General features: G+C 44.0%; 1 protein-coding gene across 1 annotated transcript; it reads left to right on the forward strand.

Moving 5' to 3' along the window:
* Window positions 1-93: 93 nt before the first annotated feature.
* On the forward strand, window positions 94-15,321 carry EXOSC9 (exosome component 9). Its single transcript, XM_066631789.1, has 12 exons — window positions 94-210; window positions 1,624-1,718; window positions 2,500-2,619; window positions 2,739-2,841; window positions 4,063-4,200; window positions 5,611-5,693; window positions 6,807-6,939; window positions 7,234-7,322; window positions 10,650-10,796; window positions 13,318-13,511; window positions 14,461-14,536; window positions 15,105-15,321. Exons 1-12 carry the CDS (start codon window positions 145-147, stop codon window positions 15,175-15,177), a joined length of 1,317 nt encoding a protein of 438 aa, XP_066487886.1. The 5' UTR covers window positions 94-144; the 3' UTR covers window positions 15,178-15,321.
* Window positions 15,322-15,545: the final 224 nt, after the last annotated feature.

Consider the following 15,545-nt stretch of genomic DNA (forward strand, 5'->3'; position numbering starts at 1 on the left):
AGAGCCGCTTTGGACGCTCTCCACGTGCGCGCCTCGGGGGACGTCGCTTGCCTATGACGTCATACGACGCGCCGGAGAAAGAATAGGGCGAGTGGCCCGAAGGGGGCGGGGCCGTAGAGCTTGGCGACGAGAGGCGCGGCCGCCATGAAGGAGACCCCGCTGTCCAACTGCGAGAAGCGCTTTCTGCTGCGCGCCATCGAGGAGAGGAAGGTGCTCGGAGGGGGTTCGCCTCGGAGACCCGCCTGTGGCGCGCTCAGGGAGAGGGTTGGGCAGGGGGCGGAGAGGGGCTCTTCCCCCTCACGCGACTCCAGCGCGGGGCAGCCACCAGCGCTGAGTCAGGTGCCAGTGATCGGTGGAACTCCCTGCCACTTGACGGGGAAGCCGTGATGCAGGGGGGGATAGAGGCGTGTTCTCTCTCTCGCACAGCAGCAGCACCAGGGGACAGCCGCGGAGTGTGGGGAGAATTAGGACAGACCAAAGGAGATATTAATCAGTGGAACTCCTTGCCACTTGATGGGGAAGGCGTGATGCAGGGGGGGACAGAGGCATGTTCTCCCTCTCGCACAGCACCAGGGGACAGCCGCTAACAGGGAGTGTGGGGAGAGTCAGGACGGACCAAAGGAGATATTAAACAGTGGAACTCCTTGCCACTTGATGGGGAAGGCGTGATGCAGGGGGGGATAGAGGCATGTTCTCCCTCTCGACCAGCACCAGGGGACAGCTGGTAACACTGAGTGTGGGGAGAGTCGGGAAATAATAATTGGTGGAACTCCTTGATGAGGGAAGACATTATGCAGGGAATAGACGGGGGATGCTCTTTTCCCTCCCACACAACACTAGCACCAGGGAACAGCTGCTAACACTGAGTGTGGGGAGAGTGAGGAAATATTAATCGTGGAACTCCTTGCCACATGATATGGAGGGGATGGATAGAGTGATGTTCTTTAACCTCTTACACAACACCAGCTCCAGGGGACAGTCACTAACATGGAGTGTTGGGAGAGTTAATCCAGACAAAAGGAAATATTTCTTTACATAGCATGTGATCATTCTGTGGAACTTTTTGCCACAGGATGTGGTCATGGTACCTGGCCTGGATACCGTTTAAAGAGGATTGGACAGATTTCTGGAGGAAAAGTCCATCACAGGTTACAAGCCATGAGGGAACATGCAACCTTCTTGTTTTAGAAGTAGGTTGCCTCTGAACACCAGATGCAAGGGAGGGCACAAGGATACAGGTCTCTTGTTATCTTCTGTTCTCCCTGAGGCACCTGGTAGGCCCTTGTGAGATACAGGAGGCTGGACTAGATGGTAGGGCATCTCTGTCTTTAAAAACTGCGTGTCGGGAAGAAGTCAAGCAGTGACACTTGTTTGGCATAGGTAAAGCTAGGATAGGAAAAGCTGCACCTTGTTGACTTCTGGCTGTTGTACAGCTATTCAGGGCACAGAAATCCTGTCCGTAAACAGGTGGCAGCCCTTGTGTGCAGAAAGGCTGAACTGTGTTAAAGATGACTACATGAAGTCATTTTTTACCATGAACTGTTAGGTTTCTGTAGCCCCTGTTGCCACCCTCTTCATTCTCCAACTTCGCCGCTGTAATACTGTTCTGCTTTGATTTTGTAGCGTCTGGATGGACGACAGTGCTACGACTACAGAAATATCCGTATTTCCTTTGGCTCTGATCATGGCTGCTGTATTGTGGAGCTTGGGAAAACCAGGTATCTCACAACCGGGAATTCAGCTGCCCATAGTTGAAAACCTTACTTGCTTTCGTTTTGTTGCCTCTGGCTCAGTTGCCTCACATAGTAAACTTGCCTCTTCTAGAAATAATGCTGTGCTTCACATATGGTGTCCTGCTTACTACAGCAGGTACCATGGGAGAGGCATAGATGAAAGAACAAGAGCTTTTCATAGATCAACCTGTTTCATAAATTAACCTTTCTTGTGCCACAACCCCAATAATAGTATGAGACTGGGGACCTGAAGCAGATCCCACCCACTCTCCAGAACCTGCTTTCCCCAACTCTTTTGTCTTCACAACAACCCTGTGATGCAGCAGCTGAATAGGGCCAACCTTAGGAGTTATGGGGCAAGGCAGTGAGAAGAAGCTGTGCAGGATTATATTCAGTTTTGATAAGGCAGCACCATTATTGAATTGGATTCAAGCACTCTCCTGCACAGGCTTTGAAAGGTTGCCAGGACTTCCCCCCCCCCCAAAAAAAAAAATGAGACTTTGCAACCCCATTGGAGTCACAGTGCACAGGTTGAAGAACACTGTCATAGGCAATGCAAAGATATAGCATCGGTTTCCCAAGTTGCAACCTGGCAACCCTGTCTTTGCTAGTTGCTGAAGGTAAATTGAGCTACTGTATTGCAAACAGGAATTTTCAAATAGCTTATTGTTAGACGTGCTTTGAAATACAAATAAATGGAAATAGCATTCCAATATCTTGCTAAGAGGTTGTGTTGTTTTTTTTCTGGTGGGGTTATCTTTTGCAGAGTCCTTGGACAAGTCTCATGTGAACTTGTTGCCCCAAAGCCAAACCGTGCAACAGAGGGCATACTTTTCTTTAATCTTGAGCTCTCTCCTATGGCATCGCCTGCTTTTGAACCTGGAAGGTATTCAAGTTCCTCTCTCCCTAACAGTTTAAACTTTTTAAACAACATTTTAAAATAGTATTAGGAAATTACTGTTCCCATTTCTATATTTGTTAGTATTTTCATATATTAATTTGCAGACAGTCTGAGCTTCTTATAAAACTGAATCGGCTATTAGAAAGATGCCTACGGAATTCCAAGTGCATAGATACTGAATCTCTGTGTGTTGTTGCTGGTGAAAAGGTATGGAATTGTATGTTTTTTGAAGAATAAATGCTAGGACATCTGTTGTCATGTTTTTAGAATATGTACTTATTACCATCCAATTTATTTTAAAAATTAAACACTAATTCAGCAGTCTAACTTGTGCATTGATGTAACTAGATTTTCTGAAACGCAAGGTTTACTTTGTCTTCAACCTGTTCATCAACAGAATAACTAAGTGCTGACTGATAATAGGTATGAAAGCTAATTGCTTCAAATTAGTTTTCAACAGCCTGATTCCTCATGCCAAGTTACAGCCCAATCCTGAGCTGCCCGGGGCACCCAGGCTCAGCAGCATGGAGAATGGCTGCCGCCGGATCCTGCGTGCCCCGGGCTATCAAGGGAGGCACCTCAGGAGAAGGGGACTTTCATCCCTTTCTCCCTGGTAAGGTAAGCAGCCCCGCAATGGGGTAAATGGGAGTAAAGGCGCTCATGGAGGGCGCAGAGCCCTCCACGAGTGCCTTGGATCCTGTGGACCCGCCTCCCTCCCTCCTCCTGGCAGCCTCCAGCCTGCCCCCTCCCTGCGTCACATGCCTGCGTCATGCCTTCCCCCTGCTCTCTCCCTGCCGGCCTCCCCCCTCCCCAGAACGCCTCCTCCCCGTCCCCACCCCTGCTTACTGTACCACAGCTTGGCAGTCCAGGAGACCGCCAAGTTGCGAAAGCTGGGCAACTGCCCCACGCTAGCCTAGCACTGGTACAGAGCCGTGCTGCCAAGCACAGGATTGGGCTCTTAAATGGTACTTATTCCCTAATATGAGAGCATAGTATTGCAGACTTATACTCTTGGCATATATATGCTGTTTAAGACTGAAAACTACACAAGGCTTCACTGTTGCTCTTGTAAAGGTTTTCAGTAGCACAGTGTCACCTACATAATTGTCTGCATTTTTTTGCCCGGGTAGTAAAGTGCTACTACTGTATCTCCCACCTTGCACATACTTCTGCATTTTCAGAGATTTTCCAAAGTGATGTTTTTAATCACATTTTGAGAACCACCAGAAATGTGCCTCTCTAATTTTTGTGAATTTTGCTTTTTGAGTATCCTGTTTTCTCTAGTTTTAACAATGACCTACTAGATAAATGTATGGCCAGTACATGACAGAGCGGAGTTTTTACGCTGACAGTTATTAGGCAGTGAAAATGTACTGTTGCTGTGTGCGGTGAGCTGGTGTTGAAAACGCTTGTTTTGTTTCTTCTGAGGTGTGGCAAATTCGTGTGGACCTACATTTATTGAATCATAATGGAAACATTATTGATGCTGCCAGTATAGCAGCAATAGCCGCATTGTGCCACTTTCGAAGGCCAGATGTGTCTGTGCAGGGAGAAGAAGTAATGCTGGTATGTTTATTTAGAACTGGATGATTACTGCATTTGTGGACTGACACTGGTGTTGAATGGACTGCTTTTATTTTTTTACTAGCATCCCAGTGGTATGCATATACAGTGATGCCTCGCAAGACAAATGCCTTGCGCAACGAAAAACTCGCAAGGCAGAAGCGTTTTGCGATTTTTTGGGTGACTCGCAAGACTAATTTTTCTATGGCCGTGCTTCGCAAGACGAATTTTTTTTGCTTTTTTTTGGTTTGTTTGGTTTAGCTTTGCAAGACGAAATTTTCGCAATACAAAACGATCCGCAGAACGAATTAATTTCGTCTTGCGAGACATCACTGTACTTGGGACTACTGAGTTGTTAAAGCATTAATGTGCTAACTGATCCTGAATATGCACTCATGCTTAAGAGCCACTGAGTCTAGCATTCTTTGCAATAATCCTAGCAAGCTGTTTATTAAAAATGGGTCACCATGCCACAATTAACTTCATATTCATCCCTAGTTATTGCATCTAAAATATATCCTACTGATTTTGGACTTGGGATACTCGTGCAGTATATTAGAAGTGCATAAAATATGGAATAGGGGAAGAAACTTTTACCTGTTTATACAAAGGGTTATATTGGAAATGGCCTGGGTCAGACCATTCGTCCATCATGTATTGTTAACAACTAGGTAACAAACCATGTATTTGATCCTGACTGCCAGCAGTTCTCCATGGTTTGAGGCAAAGCTTTCCCAGCCCTGCCTGGAGACAGCATGAATTGAATTTGGGACCACCACTGAATTGTAACCCTTCCTAAAATGTATCCGCTCCAGTTTGTGTCACAACCTAATGGTATAATCTTTTCACCAGAACCAGGAGACATCCACTAAAATTGAGTGTTGGGAGGGTTAGGACAGACAAAAGAAAATATTTCTTTACTCAGCGTGTGGTTGGTCTGTGGAACACCTTGCCAGGATGTGGTGATGGCGTCCGGCCTGGACGCCTTTAAAAGGGGATTGGACAAGTTTCTGCAGGAAAAATCCATTACGGGTTACAAGCCATGATGCGTATGTGCAACCTCCTAATTTTAGAATTGGGCTATGTCAGAATGCCAATGCAAGGGAGGGCACCAGGGTGCAGGTCTCTTGTCATCTGGTGTGCTCCCTGGGGCATTTGGTGGGCCGCTGTGAGATACAGGAAGCTGGACTAGATGGGCCCATGGCCTGATCCAGTGGGGCTGTTCTTATGTTCTTAATACAGTCGGAGATTATTTTGTTACAGCAATAAAAGCAGTGTTTGCACTTCGTTGCTATACAATACAAAAACATAGTTTCATAGCATTTAATCCAGTAAAGTTTGAGTTTTTTATTTTCTGTTTTCCTATTACCTGTGTAATTGTTGAAGTAATGCATTGTTTATTGGATTCTCTAGTATACTCCTGAAGAACGAGATCCTGTCCCTCTGAGCATCCACCATATGCCCATTTGTGTAAGCTTTGCTTTCTTCCAAGAAGGGTAAGTTAGCATTGTAATCTCAGTGAATGAGAGCTGGTGCATTAAGTAGGTGGTAAATTAGGGGTCCATTGGCATGATCCCAAGTGGGAGCTGGGCTAAGTGTAGAGTGGGACAGCCCTTTCCTTAAAGTGATTGGTAGGGGGTTCTTCTGCTACTATTGCTGTGGAAGTTAAAATTAGTAAATATAGTAATTGTTCCTTGGGCAGAAAATGGTTTGTCAGCATCAGAATTTGGACAAATACACCAAAGGGACCATAGAAACGTTCCTTTAAAAAGTAATAATCTGCTTAATTTGAAAAACCAATTCCCACTGCATAGTTTAACTTGACTAATTTTTATGAGTGCTCTCTGTGACAGTCCTAGACCCATCTCCTGGGTTACTGACCTTAAGCTCCCTTCACAAAAAAAAGGAGAGAAGGGCTGGATGGGGTAAGGAGTGCTCAGTTCCTACATACAAATGAAAAAACAATCAACAAGGGTTACAAAATATCCCCCACTTTATTAACTCAATAATAAAAACCCCCCACATTCCAAATTCACAGAAAGGCTGTTTAAAATAATACAAGAGAGGCACATTTTCACCTGCAAGTTCCAAACCAAGGAAAAATCATCCTCCTAGCTAACAATGAAGTTCCTTCCTCCTTCTTTCCCTTCTCTTTAATGCCCCAACCAAATCAGCTGACCACATTCCTGTCTTCAACAATCACAACTTTACATCAGCTGGGGCAAAATAACTACAGCCTCAACAAACCCAGTCAGAATCTTAAAGGGACCAGCACATTACACTTCCCTCAAGGTATACTTGTGAAATGTACTGAATTAAGGGCCCAATCCTATCCAACTTTCCAGCAGCAGTGCAGCTGCAATGCAGTCCCAAGGTAGGGGAACAAATGTTCCCAAACCTTGAGGAGGCCTCTGTAATTATCCCTCCACCACAGGATGCAGCGCATGACCCTTTGGCACGGTTGCACCAGCCCTGGAAAATTGGATAGGATTGGGCCCTCAATCATCCTGAGCTTCTGCCTATAATTACCTTGCCTCTTAGGCTGTATGGCTCCTCATCTGTCCTATGTGTTTCACAGATTCTTATTGTCTATTTTAAAATGATTTCAGAACATACTTATTAGTGGATCCCAGTGAACAGGAGGAACGTGTAATGGATGGCCTCCTTGTGATTGCCATGAATAAACACCGTGAGATTTGCACAATTCAATCCAGTGGTGGTATTATGCTGTTAAAAGATCAGGTAGTATGTGGCTTCCTGAAATTTGAATGTTAAATGAGCTTCTGTTGTGTGGTCCACAATGTTGTGCCCACTTTCAGTATTGGTAATAGTGCAAAAGCCCCTGGGGTGTGCTTTAAGTCCATGCTATCTTTACCCTACCTACTTGCTGTGAGTTGACCTCCCCTCACCTTCTGAATTTTGAGGCAAATATATATTTCCTGCTTCTTGATCCCAGGCCACCCCAATATGTAAATGTGTCCTATGAAGAAATCTTTTTAAGTTGCTCATATTTCAATATTAATTTGTTTGCCACAGGTTCTGAGATGCAGTAAGATAACAGGAGTTAAAGTAGCAGAAATCACAGAGTTAATTCAAAAAGCCTTGGAGAATGATCAGAAAGTCAGGTGAGTTTTGAGAATGCTATGTGTTTCAGGTGTTAATGTACATCACTAACTTGTTCTCTTTATAAAATCAGCTGCTAATGGGAAACTGTGAACATAGTAATCATGTTGAGATGGGAGAGCATTCCTGTTACTTTCTACCTTGATTCAGAGTGGACTTTGATAAACCCAATTTATTTTAAAAATGAAATGGTTCTTAAATCTGGTCTATTGTGAAATTTGGGTCCCATTACAGTTCGAATCAGAAAACACAGTGGAGATTAGGTACCTATTTTTCACCTCTCCCATCCCTTTTGCCTTCCTGATGTATATCAGTGGTGAGGACTCAAAGCAGGGTCTATGTTAGGCTTGTCTTAAAGGAGGACTGAGGGTAAAATGGTTGCAATGCCTAGTAACAATGGCTTCTACCTCCTTGTTTCATTCTCTGAGTGGGGAGACTGGGATTGGTAGGGAAACTGGTAGTCTACTGCCACCACCCAAAGCTAGGAAGGCCAATCACAAGGAGACCACTATGGGAAAGCTTTTCTCCCCAGTGTGTGCCCCAGAACGATGTGCCCCAAAAGCTAGGAGGTCTCCTTTAAAACTTGCCAGTAACAGAACCTGACCCAATTGAGAGCCATGGCAACCCACTCCCAAGTGAACTGAGACCAGGCAGGTACATAAGAAGAGCCCTACTGGATCAGGCCAAAGGCACATCTTGCCATAAGAACATAAGAACAGCCCCACTGGATCAGGCCACAGGCCCATCTAGTCCAGCTTCCTGTATCTCACAGCGGCCCACCAAATGCCCCAGGGAGCACACCAGATAACAAGAGACCTCATCCTGGTGCCCTCCCCTGCATCTGGCATTCTGACATAACCCATTTCTAAAATCAGGAGGTTCCGCATACACCTCATGGCTTGTACCCCATAATGGATTTTTCCTCCAGAAACTTGTCCAATCCCTTTTTAAAGGCGTCTAGGCTAGACGCCAGCACCACATCCTGTGGCAAGGAGTTCCACAGACCAACCACACGCTGAGTAAAGAAATATTTTCTTCTGTCTGTCCTAACCTGCCCAACACTCAATTTTAGTGGATGTCCCCTGGTTCTGGTATTATGTGAGAGTGTAAAGAGCATCTCCCTATCCACTCTGTCCATTCCCTGCATAATTTTGTATGTCTCAATCATGTCCCCCCTCAAGCATCTCTTTTCTAGGCTGAAGAGGCCCAAACGCCATAGCCTTTCCTCATAGGGAAGGTGCCCCAGCCCCGTAATCATCTTAGTCGCTCTCTTTTGCATCTTTTCCATTTCCACTATGTCTTTTTTGAGATGCGGCGACCAGAACTGGACACAATACTCCAGGTGTGGCCTTACCATAGATTTGTACAACGACATTATAATACTAGCCGTTTTGTTCTCAATACCCTTCCTAATGATCCCAAGCATAGAATTGGCCTTCTTCACTGCCGCCACACATTGGGTCGACACTTTCATCGACCTGTCCACCACCACCCCAAGATCTCTCTCCTGATCTGTCACAGACAGCTCAGAACCCATCAGCCTATATCTAAAGTTTTGATTTTTTGCCCCAATGTGCATGACTTTACACTTACTGACATTGAAGCACATCTGCCATTTTGCTGCCCATTCTGCCAGTCTGGAGAGATCCTTCTGGAGCTCCTCACAATCACTTCTGGTCTTTACCACTCGGAAAAGTTTGGTGTCGTCCGCAAACTTAGCCACTTCACTGCTCAACCCTGTCTCCAGGTCATCTATGAAGAGGTTGAAAAGCACTGGTCCCAGGACAGATCCTTGGGGCACACCACTTTTCACCTCTCTCCATTGTGAAAATTGCCCATTGACACCCACTCTCTGCTTCCTGGCCTCCAACCAGTTCTCAATCCACGAGAGGACCTGTCCTCTAATTCCCTGACTGTGGAGTTTTTTCAGTAGCCTTTGGTGAGGGACCGTGTCAAACGCCTTCTGAAAGTCCAGATACATAATGTCCACGGGTTCTCCCGCATCCACATGCCTGTTGACCTTTTCAAAGAATTCTATAAGGTTCGTGAGGCAAGACTTACCCTTACAGAAGCCATGCTGACTCTCCCTCAGCTCCCTTTATCTCACAGTGGCCCACCAAATGCCCCAGGGAGCACACAAGACAACAGACATAACCTGCTTCCCGGTGCCCTCCCCTGCATCTGGCAATCAGAGGCAGCCTGCCTTTAAAACCATGAGCTTGCATGTACCAACTATGACTTGTAACCCGTGATGAACTTTTCCTCCAGAAATTTGTCCAATCCCTTCTTAAAGGCATCCAGGCAAGATACAAGATGCCATTCATGTGGCAAAGAGTTCCACAAACTAATTACATGCTGGATAAAGAAACTTTTTCTTCTGTCTGTCCTAACTCTCCAAACACTCAACTTTCATGGATGTCCCCTGGTTCTGGTGTTATTTGAGAGGGAAAAGAGTTTCTCTCTATCTACTTTGTCCATCCCCTGCATGATTTTGTATGTCTCAATCATGTCCCCCCTCAGGCGCCTCTTTTCTAGACTGAAGAGGCCCAAATGCTGTACCCTTTCCTCATAGGGAAGGTGCCCCAGCCCAGTAATTATTTTGGGGTAGGTAAAAATACAAAAGGTTTATTGAAATGTGGAAAAGTCAGAACAATGGGGTGGTAACTTGAAATTAAAATAAGGTGCAGAGAAGCTAACAAATGAGAAAGAAAAGGCAGTGAGCAAGAAAGCTAAAACAAAACAGGAACCCTGAATCGAATAGCTGAGTACTTTCCCTTCCCTAATTGCTCATGCTGTTCCAGGGTCCTGGTCCTAACATTTATACATGGAGCATATGAGCCCTGAGAAACATCAGATGTTCACATGGGGTAGAGTTCTCTTGGGAGGGCTTTTTTCCCAGATGGCTCTCCTCTGTCTGGTCTCTGTAGCCTGGGATGGTAGCAGTCTACCATGGTTTTCCCCCATTCAGCTGCTGGTCCAATATAGGGAAAGCAGGAAGGAATGTGCACTTGCTCACTACTCCCCTGGATCAGTCTGCCTACTCTTGGGAAGTTACATTTCCTGACATTTGCCATGTAGATGTGGAACATAACTTCTGGAGGGGGGAAAGGTTTGTTTTTAAATGGAGAGGAAGGTGCAAAATTTTACTAGCAGTAATTTTTTTTCTGGACTGCTTTTCCAAATACAACCTCCAAATTATATCTAGGAGCATAATGCATTCCCAGTTGTTATCATAGAAAGAAGTAGCAGCATTTATTTTGTGGAACATGTAAACCTATAGCACAGCAAAGTTTAAAGTTTCTTTTTAAAGGATGTGTTTCTTTTAATAGGAAAGAAGGGGGGAAATTTGGATTTGCAGAATCTATTTCCAACCAGCGAATAACTGCCTTTAAGATAGAACAAGCCCCAGTTGATACTCATGATGTCAAAGAGCAAGCTGAAGAAATAATTGCCAAAGCATCTCCCCCTTCAGAAGTGTATCCTTTTTACTGCAACTTTGCCTTCAGTTGAATGTCTGCGTTTGTGGGGAATGCTAAGGAGAATAGGAGCACAGTATCCTGAGTTGAATTAAAGGGTCCCCACCCCAATGCAACAAAATGCATTTTCCCATTCCAGTTTCAAAGACAACCCAAATCATTGTGTGTTTTGCAAGTCTACATAAATTCATGTCAACAAGAGTGTTCAAGAACAATGTGAATGTTGTGGTTGGCCTCTGAAAGAGAACAGGACTCCAAGAGCCTTTCTTCATGATTTAAAATCCAAATGGAACCAAGCTGCAGCTACGTCTTGCAGTTAGTGGGTGGGCGGGCACTCTGAAAAACTTTACTGTGGTGGGTAATAATTTGGCTTTTAAAAACTTTTTTTAAAATGAGGTTTGAAGAGCTCGAGCTGGCTTCTTACAGTAGACAAGTATACAGTGAGGAAATCAAAATACATGCACACAAGTATTCTGAAGCGGTGGGTTATTGTAATCTTGCTGCTGCCTTTTCCTTCAATGAAAGATCAAACAACTGGGATGAGCACTCCACACAGCAGGGAAAAAACACAGCCACTAGATCAGCCATTTTCAACCTTTTTCAGCTCACTGCACCCTGACAAGGCCCTAAAATTGTCAAGGCACACTACCAGTTTTTTACTTACATTAAATTACTACATTACAATTAATCTGGAATTAATAAAATTAATACAATTAAATCATTACCTGACAAAGAAATTGACAAGAAGCATGGAGAGGGAAGTATATGTGGTTTCTGAAAAGGAGGAAAAATCCTATGTTCAAATTCTTATCAAAAGTGCCAGAAAGTTTTGGCAAAGACTACTGACTAAGTTTTGGCTGATCACATAGTGGAGAAATGCAGGTGAGGGGCAGTGAGGAGACATTGAAACAAGTGCATGATTAAACTGGGGGTGGGGGAGAGAAAGAATGTGAGGCAGTGATTCTTTATCTTTGGAAGGTGCAGACAAGTAAGATGAGGGACAGTAGGTGAGTTGCTAACTGATTGTGAGATTTGGGGGGAGGGAAATATGCCTGGGGAAAGGGGTGGGGTGTGGGAGAAGAGGAGAGAGAAGTGCCAATTGCTGCTTGTGTATTTGAGAAAAAAAGAGTGCAACCAAAAGCCCAATCCTATGCCTGCTCAGAAGTAAGCCCCATTATAGTCAATGGGGCTTACTCCCAGGAAAGTGTGGATGGGATAGCACTCCCAGAGCCCAATCCTATGCATGGCTATCCTATCCTATCCATTATAGTCAGTGGGCTTACTCCTAGGTAAGTGTGGATAGGATTGTGGCCCAGCTCCCTTCCTCTAAAAGTCCCAAAGTGCCCTCAGGGGCCTCAGGTTGGGGGCCTATGTACCTGCATGCCCGCTTCTGTCTCCCTCTTCTCACTCACTCCCACCTCCTGGCGGCTCCCACCTCCTGTCGGTCAATCATCACACAGACAGGCAACAATTGCCTTCATGCCCAACCCTGTGCATGTCTACTCAGAAGTAAGCCCAATAGTAGCCAATGGGGTTTACTCCCAGGAAAGTGAGGATCAGGTTGCAACCTGAGTCGTGCTCAGTAGTAGGAGCAAGCTCTTCAGCTGCTGTGTGGGATGCAAAGCAGACATGGCCAGCCCCTTCGCTGGCTGCTCCCTTGCTTGTGCTGCCTGCCGAAGGAGGCTCAAAGCAGCCGCTTCTCCCGCACGAGGGCACAGGGCTGCTGCCTGCCTCCTCTGATCCCACGGCAAACCTGAGGCATGCCTCGTCACAGCAGTTGAAAAACCACTGCACTAGATATATGAAGTACTTTGTTTTAAGACTTCACAAAAGGGAACTGATGTTACTTATCACTAACGGATCTCATACCAGTGGTTCCCAGACTTTTTTTGACTTGACAACTCCCTTGACCTTCTAGGCCATTGGCCGCAACTCCCCATAAGGGCTCAAATCTATGCATTTTATAGGGTGGCAGGCTTTTGGCAAGGATTCCACGGCTCCCCTGGCTAGTTTCCATGGCTCCTTAGGAAGCCACAGCTCACGGTTTGGGAACCACTTTCATATATCGTAATCAACAGGTGATCATGATGTCCACATAGCAGTGTAGATACACTTCCAGTAATGTATTTTTTCCAGGCATACAATACAGATCCTAGTGTTGAGAAAATGTTCTATCCTTACGTAACTGCAGCACAACTTTGAGGGGAAAAGACATCTGGACTGCAAATTCATAACGACACATTTATTGCATTAAAAGTAGTTGTGCAGATGGAATGGGTGCCACTGTGCTGTATTTGAGGTGAGCTTCTTCAGTCTGCTCATGAGTAGGTGATCATACCTGTCCTTTCAGAAAGTATAATGAGATTTCTTCAGCTCATACTTAGAGTATTCAAAACAGGTTGAAGCTTGTTTCCCCCAAGCTATAATGTGGCATAAAATCAGGCCTATTTCTTAGCTCTTTGGCTCATCTAATTTGACATACTATAACATACTTTGGACAACTTTTTCTTAATAAGTCTAGTATGGCCAAGCCAGTGTTATGGGCTTCTGGCACGGCCCAGATTGGAGAAGGGGTTGAGAATTCATGGGGAGATTTTGAGGAATCTGAAGAGGAAGAGGATGAAGATGTGGATGAAGTTCCCCAGGAGGAATCTACCGCTGTAGAACAGAGTATGGAAACGGGAGATGCTCGTATTGGGACCAGAAATCAGAAAAGTGAGTGAGTGTAGTTTTGCGTGAATGCTAGTTAATAATAATAATAGGTAAAATGGAATAGGGCAATAGTTTCACACTGGAAATTTCTTTTTATAGATGTTGCTACTTTAATGCATACTAGCTATAGTGAAATGAGTGTTCATACCACAATCTGAGGCAGCCTGGAGGCATTCTTGCAAATTTTACTACAGTTGATTGGCAGAATTGGGAAGCTATTTTTCAGTTGTCTGGTCTACACTGAACACTTTTGAAATGCATCTGGCTGCATGCATGCTCTTCCTGCATATACCCATAATTGGCTGTAATTGATTTCAATTCTTAATGTTAAACTAGAAAATTACCTAGGATCTGGAGGAATGCTACTGAATATTGCTGCCTTGAATAATGTTTATGTATGTTAGTGTTTATGAATAATGACCCACAATTGGTCTGTTTTTAAAGATAATTTAGAATGGTATGTGTATTTGGGGGGGGGGTTCATTGATCCTCTCCCTGCTATGCTATTGAGAATTAACAAGAGTTTGTATCAAACTGACATTTGGCTATTTCCAAAAGAACAAGAAAAATGTTTTAAGTGCTACATCCTAAAACAGGTTGAAACTGAAATGTTGCCTAGGGTGTCACCTTGCCCTGGACTTTATTAGTAATATTTTGAAGATTGATTAGCCTTTGGGCGGTGAACTTATTACACTTTGACATGCTGCTGTAACATGTAGCATATTATGAGGTTCTTCTAAGTTGCATGGAAAACTTCCATAGCTCCATAGCCACTGTTGGCAATGGGCAGAGCTGTTATGGGAACACTCCACACAGTATGGAAGAACTACCTGATAAATGATTTGGAAAAAAAACTACCAATGAAAAATTGTCCCAACATGACAACTGATGCATGCAAAGCCATTTTTAGAAAAAGTATACTAACAAGCAACAATCTTCTTCCATTTTCAAGCTGAGACAATTGTGTTAACAGACAGTGAAGAGGAAGATGTTATCATTCTAGAGCCAGAAGAAACACAAAAGAAAAGGTAATCTCAAGGATCCTTTTTTCCCATAATTTATTTAAAAGAAATTCCTGTTAGTATAGAGAAAGCTAAGACCAGCCCTGCTCCTTTGGACTTCCAAGTTGACTCACCATTTTTGAAGGTATGGGCAAGGGAGAGAAAGCATGCTTTTCCTACATTTGCCCCTAATACCAAAGGTTGCATATGAAGTTTGGTGTTTCTAGGGTTGGTTGTGCTGCCTAAATATAACCAAACAATAAATAGGTCTGCATCTATTTTGCAGAACTTATTATATATATGTGGAAATATAGGTCAGGGAATTCATCATTGGCAGTTGGCAAGTTCTTTAAAGTTTAAGACTTTAGGTAGTACCTATGGACCTCTCCAAGGGCTATGTGTGGTAAAGGGAACAAGCAAAGGTAGATTATGTACAATTTCCAGTGTTCAGTGGGCCTTATAAAACATACTCAGTTTTAGCCTCCATCCTTGTACATGCTGCTCACATAAGTAAATTTGCTTGGCCTACTTTACTATTAAGATGCTGTAATTACAATGGGACAGTTTGCATTCAAATGCTTTTTTTGCTTCACAGGACAGAGTCTTCTTCCAAACAGGACAATGTGAGTAAGAAATCAATGAGCAAAAAGAAGAAAAAAGCTGTTTGAGAGAAATTCTGTGTATATTGAAGTTGTGTAAAACATTAATTAAAATGAATGTATGTAATTAATAACACGTTATGACATTGTGTTAAAATGAAGCACTGCTATGGCTAAGTGATGTGATTTATATAAAAGCAGTCTTTCTAGTAAGTCTCAGAAGCAGCTTTTGTGAGTGTATTTACATCAAGAGCAACCATATGCCAGAAAGTTCAACTGAAGGTTTAATATGAGGGTTACAGCACCAGAAGCAGTATAATACTGAACTCATTTCAACACTTTTAACCTTGCAGCAGGATTGTCTACTTATTGACATAAAAACAATACTTTAGGCAGCTGCTTTACCCTGCTGTAGCAGAAACATTTAGTCAGTTTTC

The sequence above is a fragment of the Tiliqua scincoides genome, chromosome 6 (genome assembly GCF_035046505.1).
Source record: "Tiliqua scincoides isolate rTilSci1 chromosome 6, rTilSci1.hap2, whole genome shotgun sequence".
NCBI lineage: Eukaryota > Metazoa > Chordata > Lepidosauria > Squamata > Scincidae > Tiliqua > Tiliqua scincoides.

What these genes read in the sequence shown, in the direction of transcription:
- EXOSC9 (XM_066631789.1), top strand. Translation starts at nt 145, where the DNA reads ATGAAGGAGACCCCGCTGTCCAACTGCGAGAAGCGCTTTCTGCTGCGC. An exon ending in GTGTTGTTGCTGGTGAAAAG is followed by an intron (nt 2,842 to 4,062) that starts GTATGGAATTGT and finishes GTTTCTTCTGAG; the next exon opens with GTGTGGCAAATTCGTGTGGA. An exon ending in AGGGAGAAGAAGTAATGCTG is followed by an intron (nt 4,201 to 5,610) that starts GTATGTTTATTT and finishes TGGATTCTCTAG; the next exon opens with TATACTCCTGAAGAACGAGA.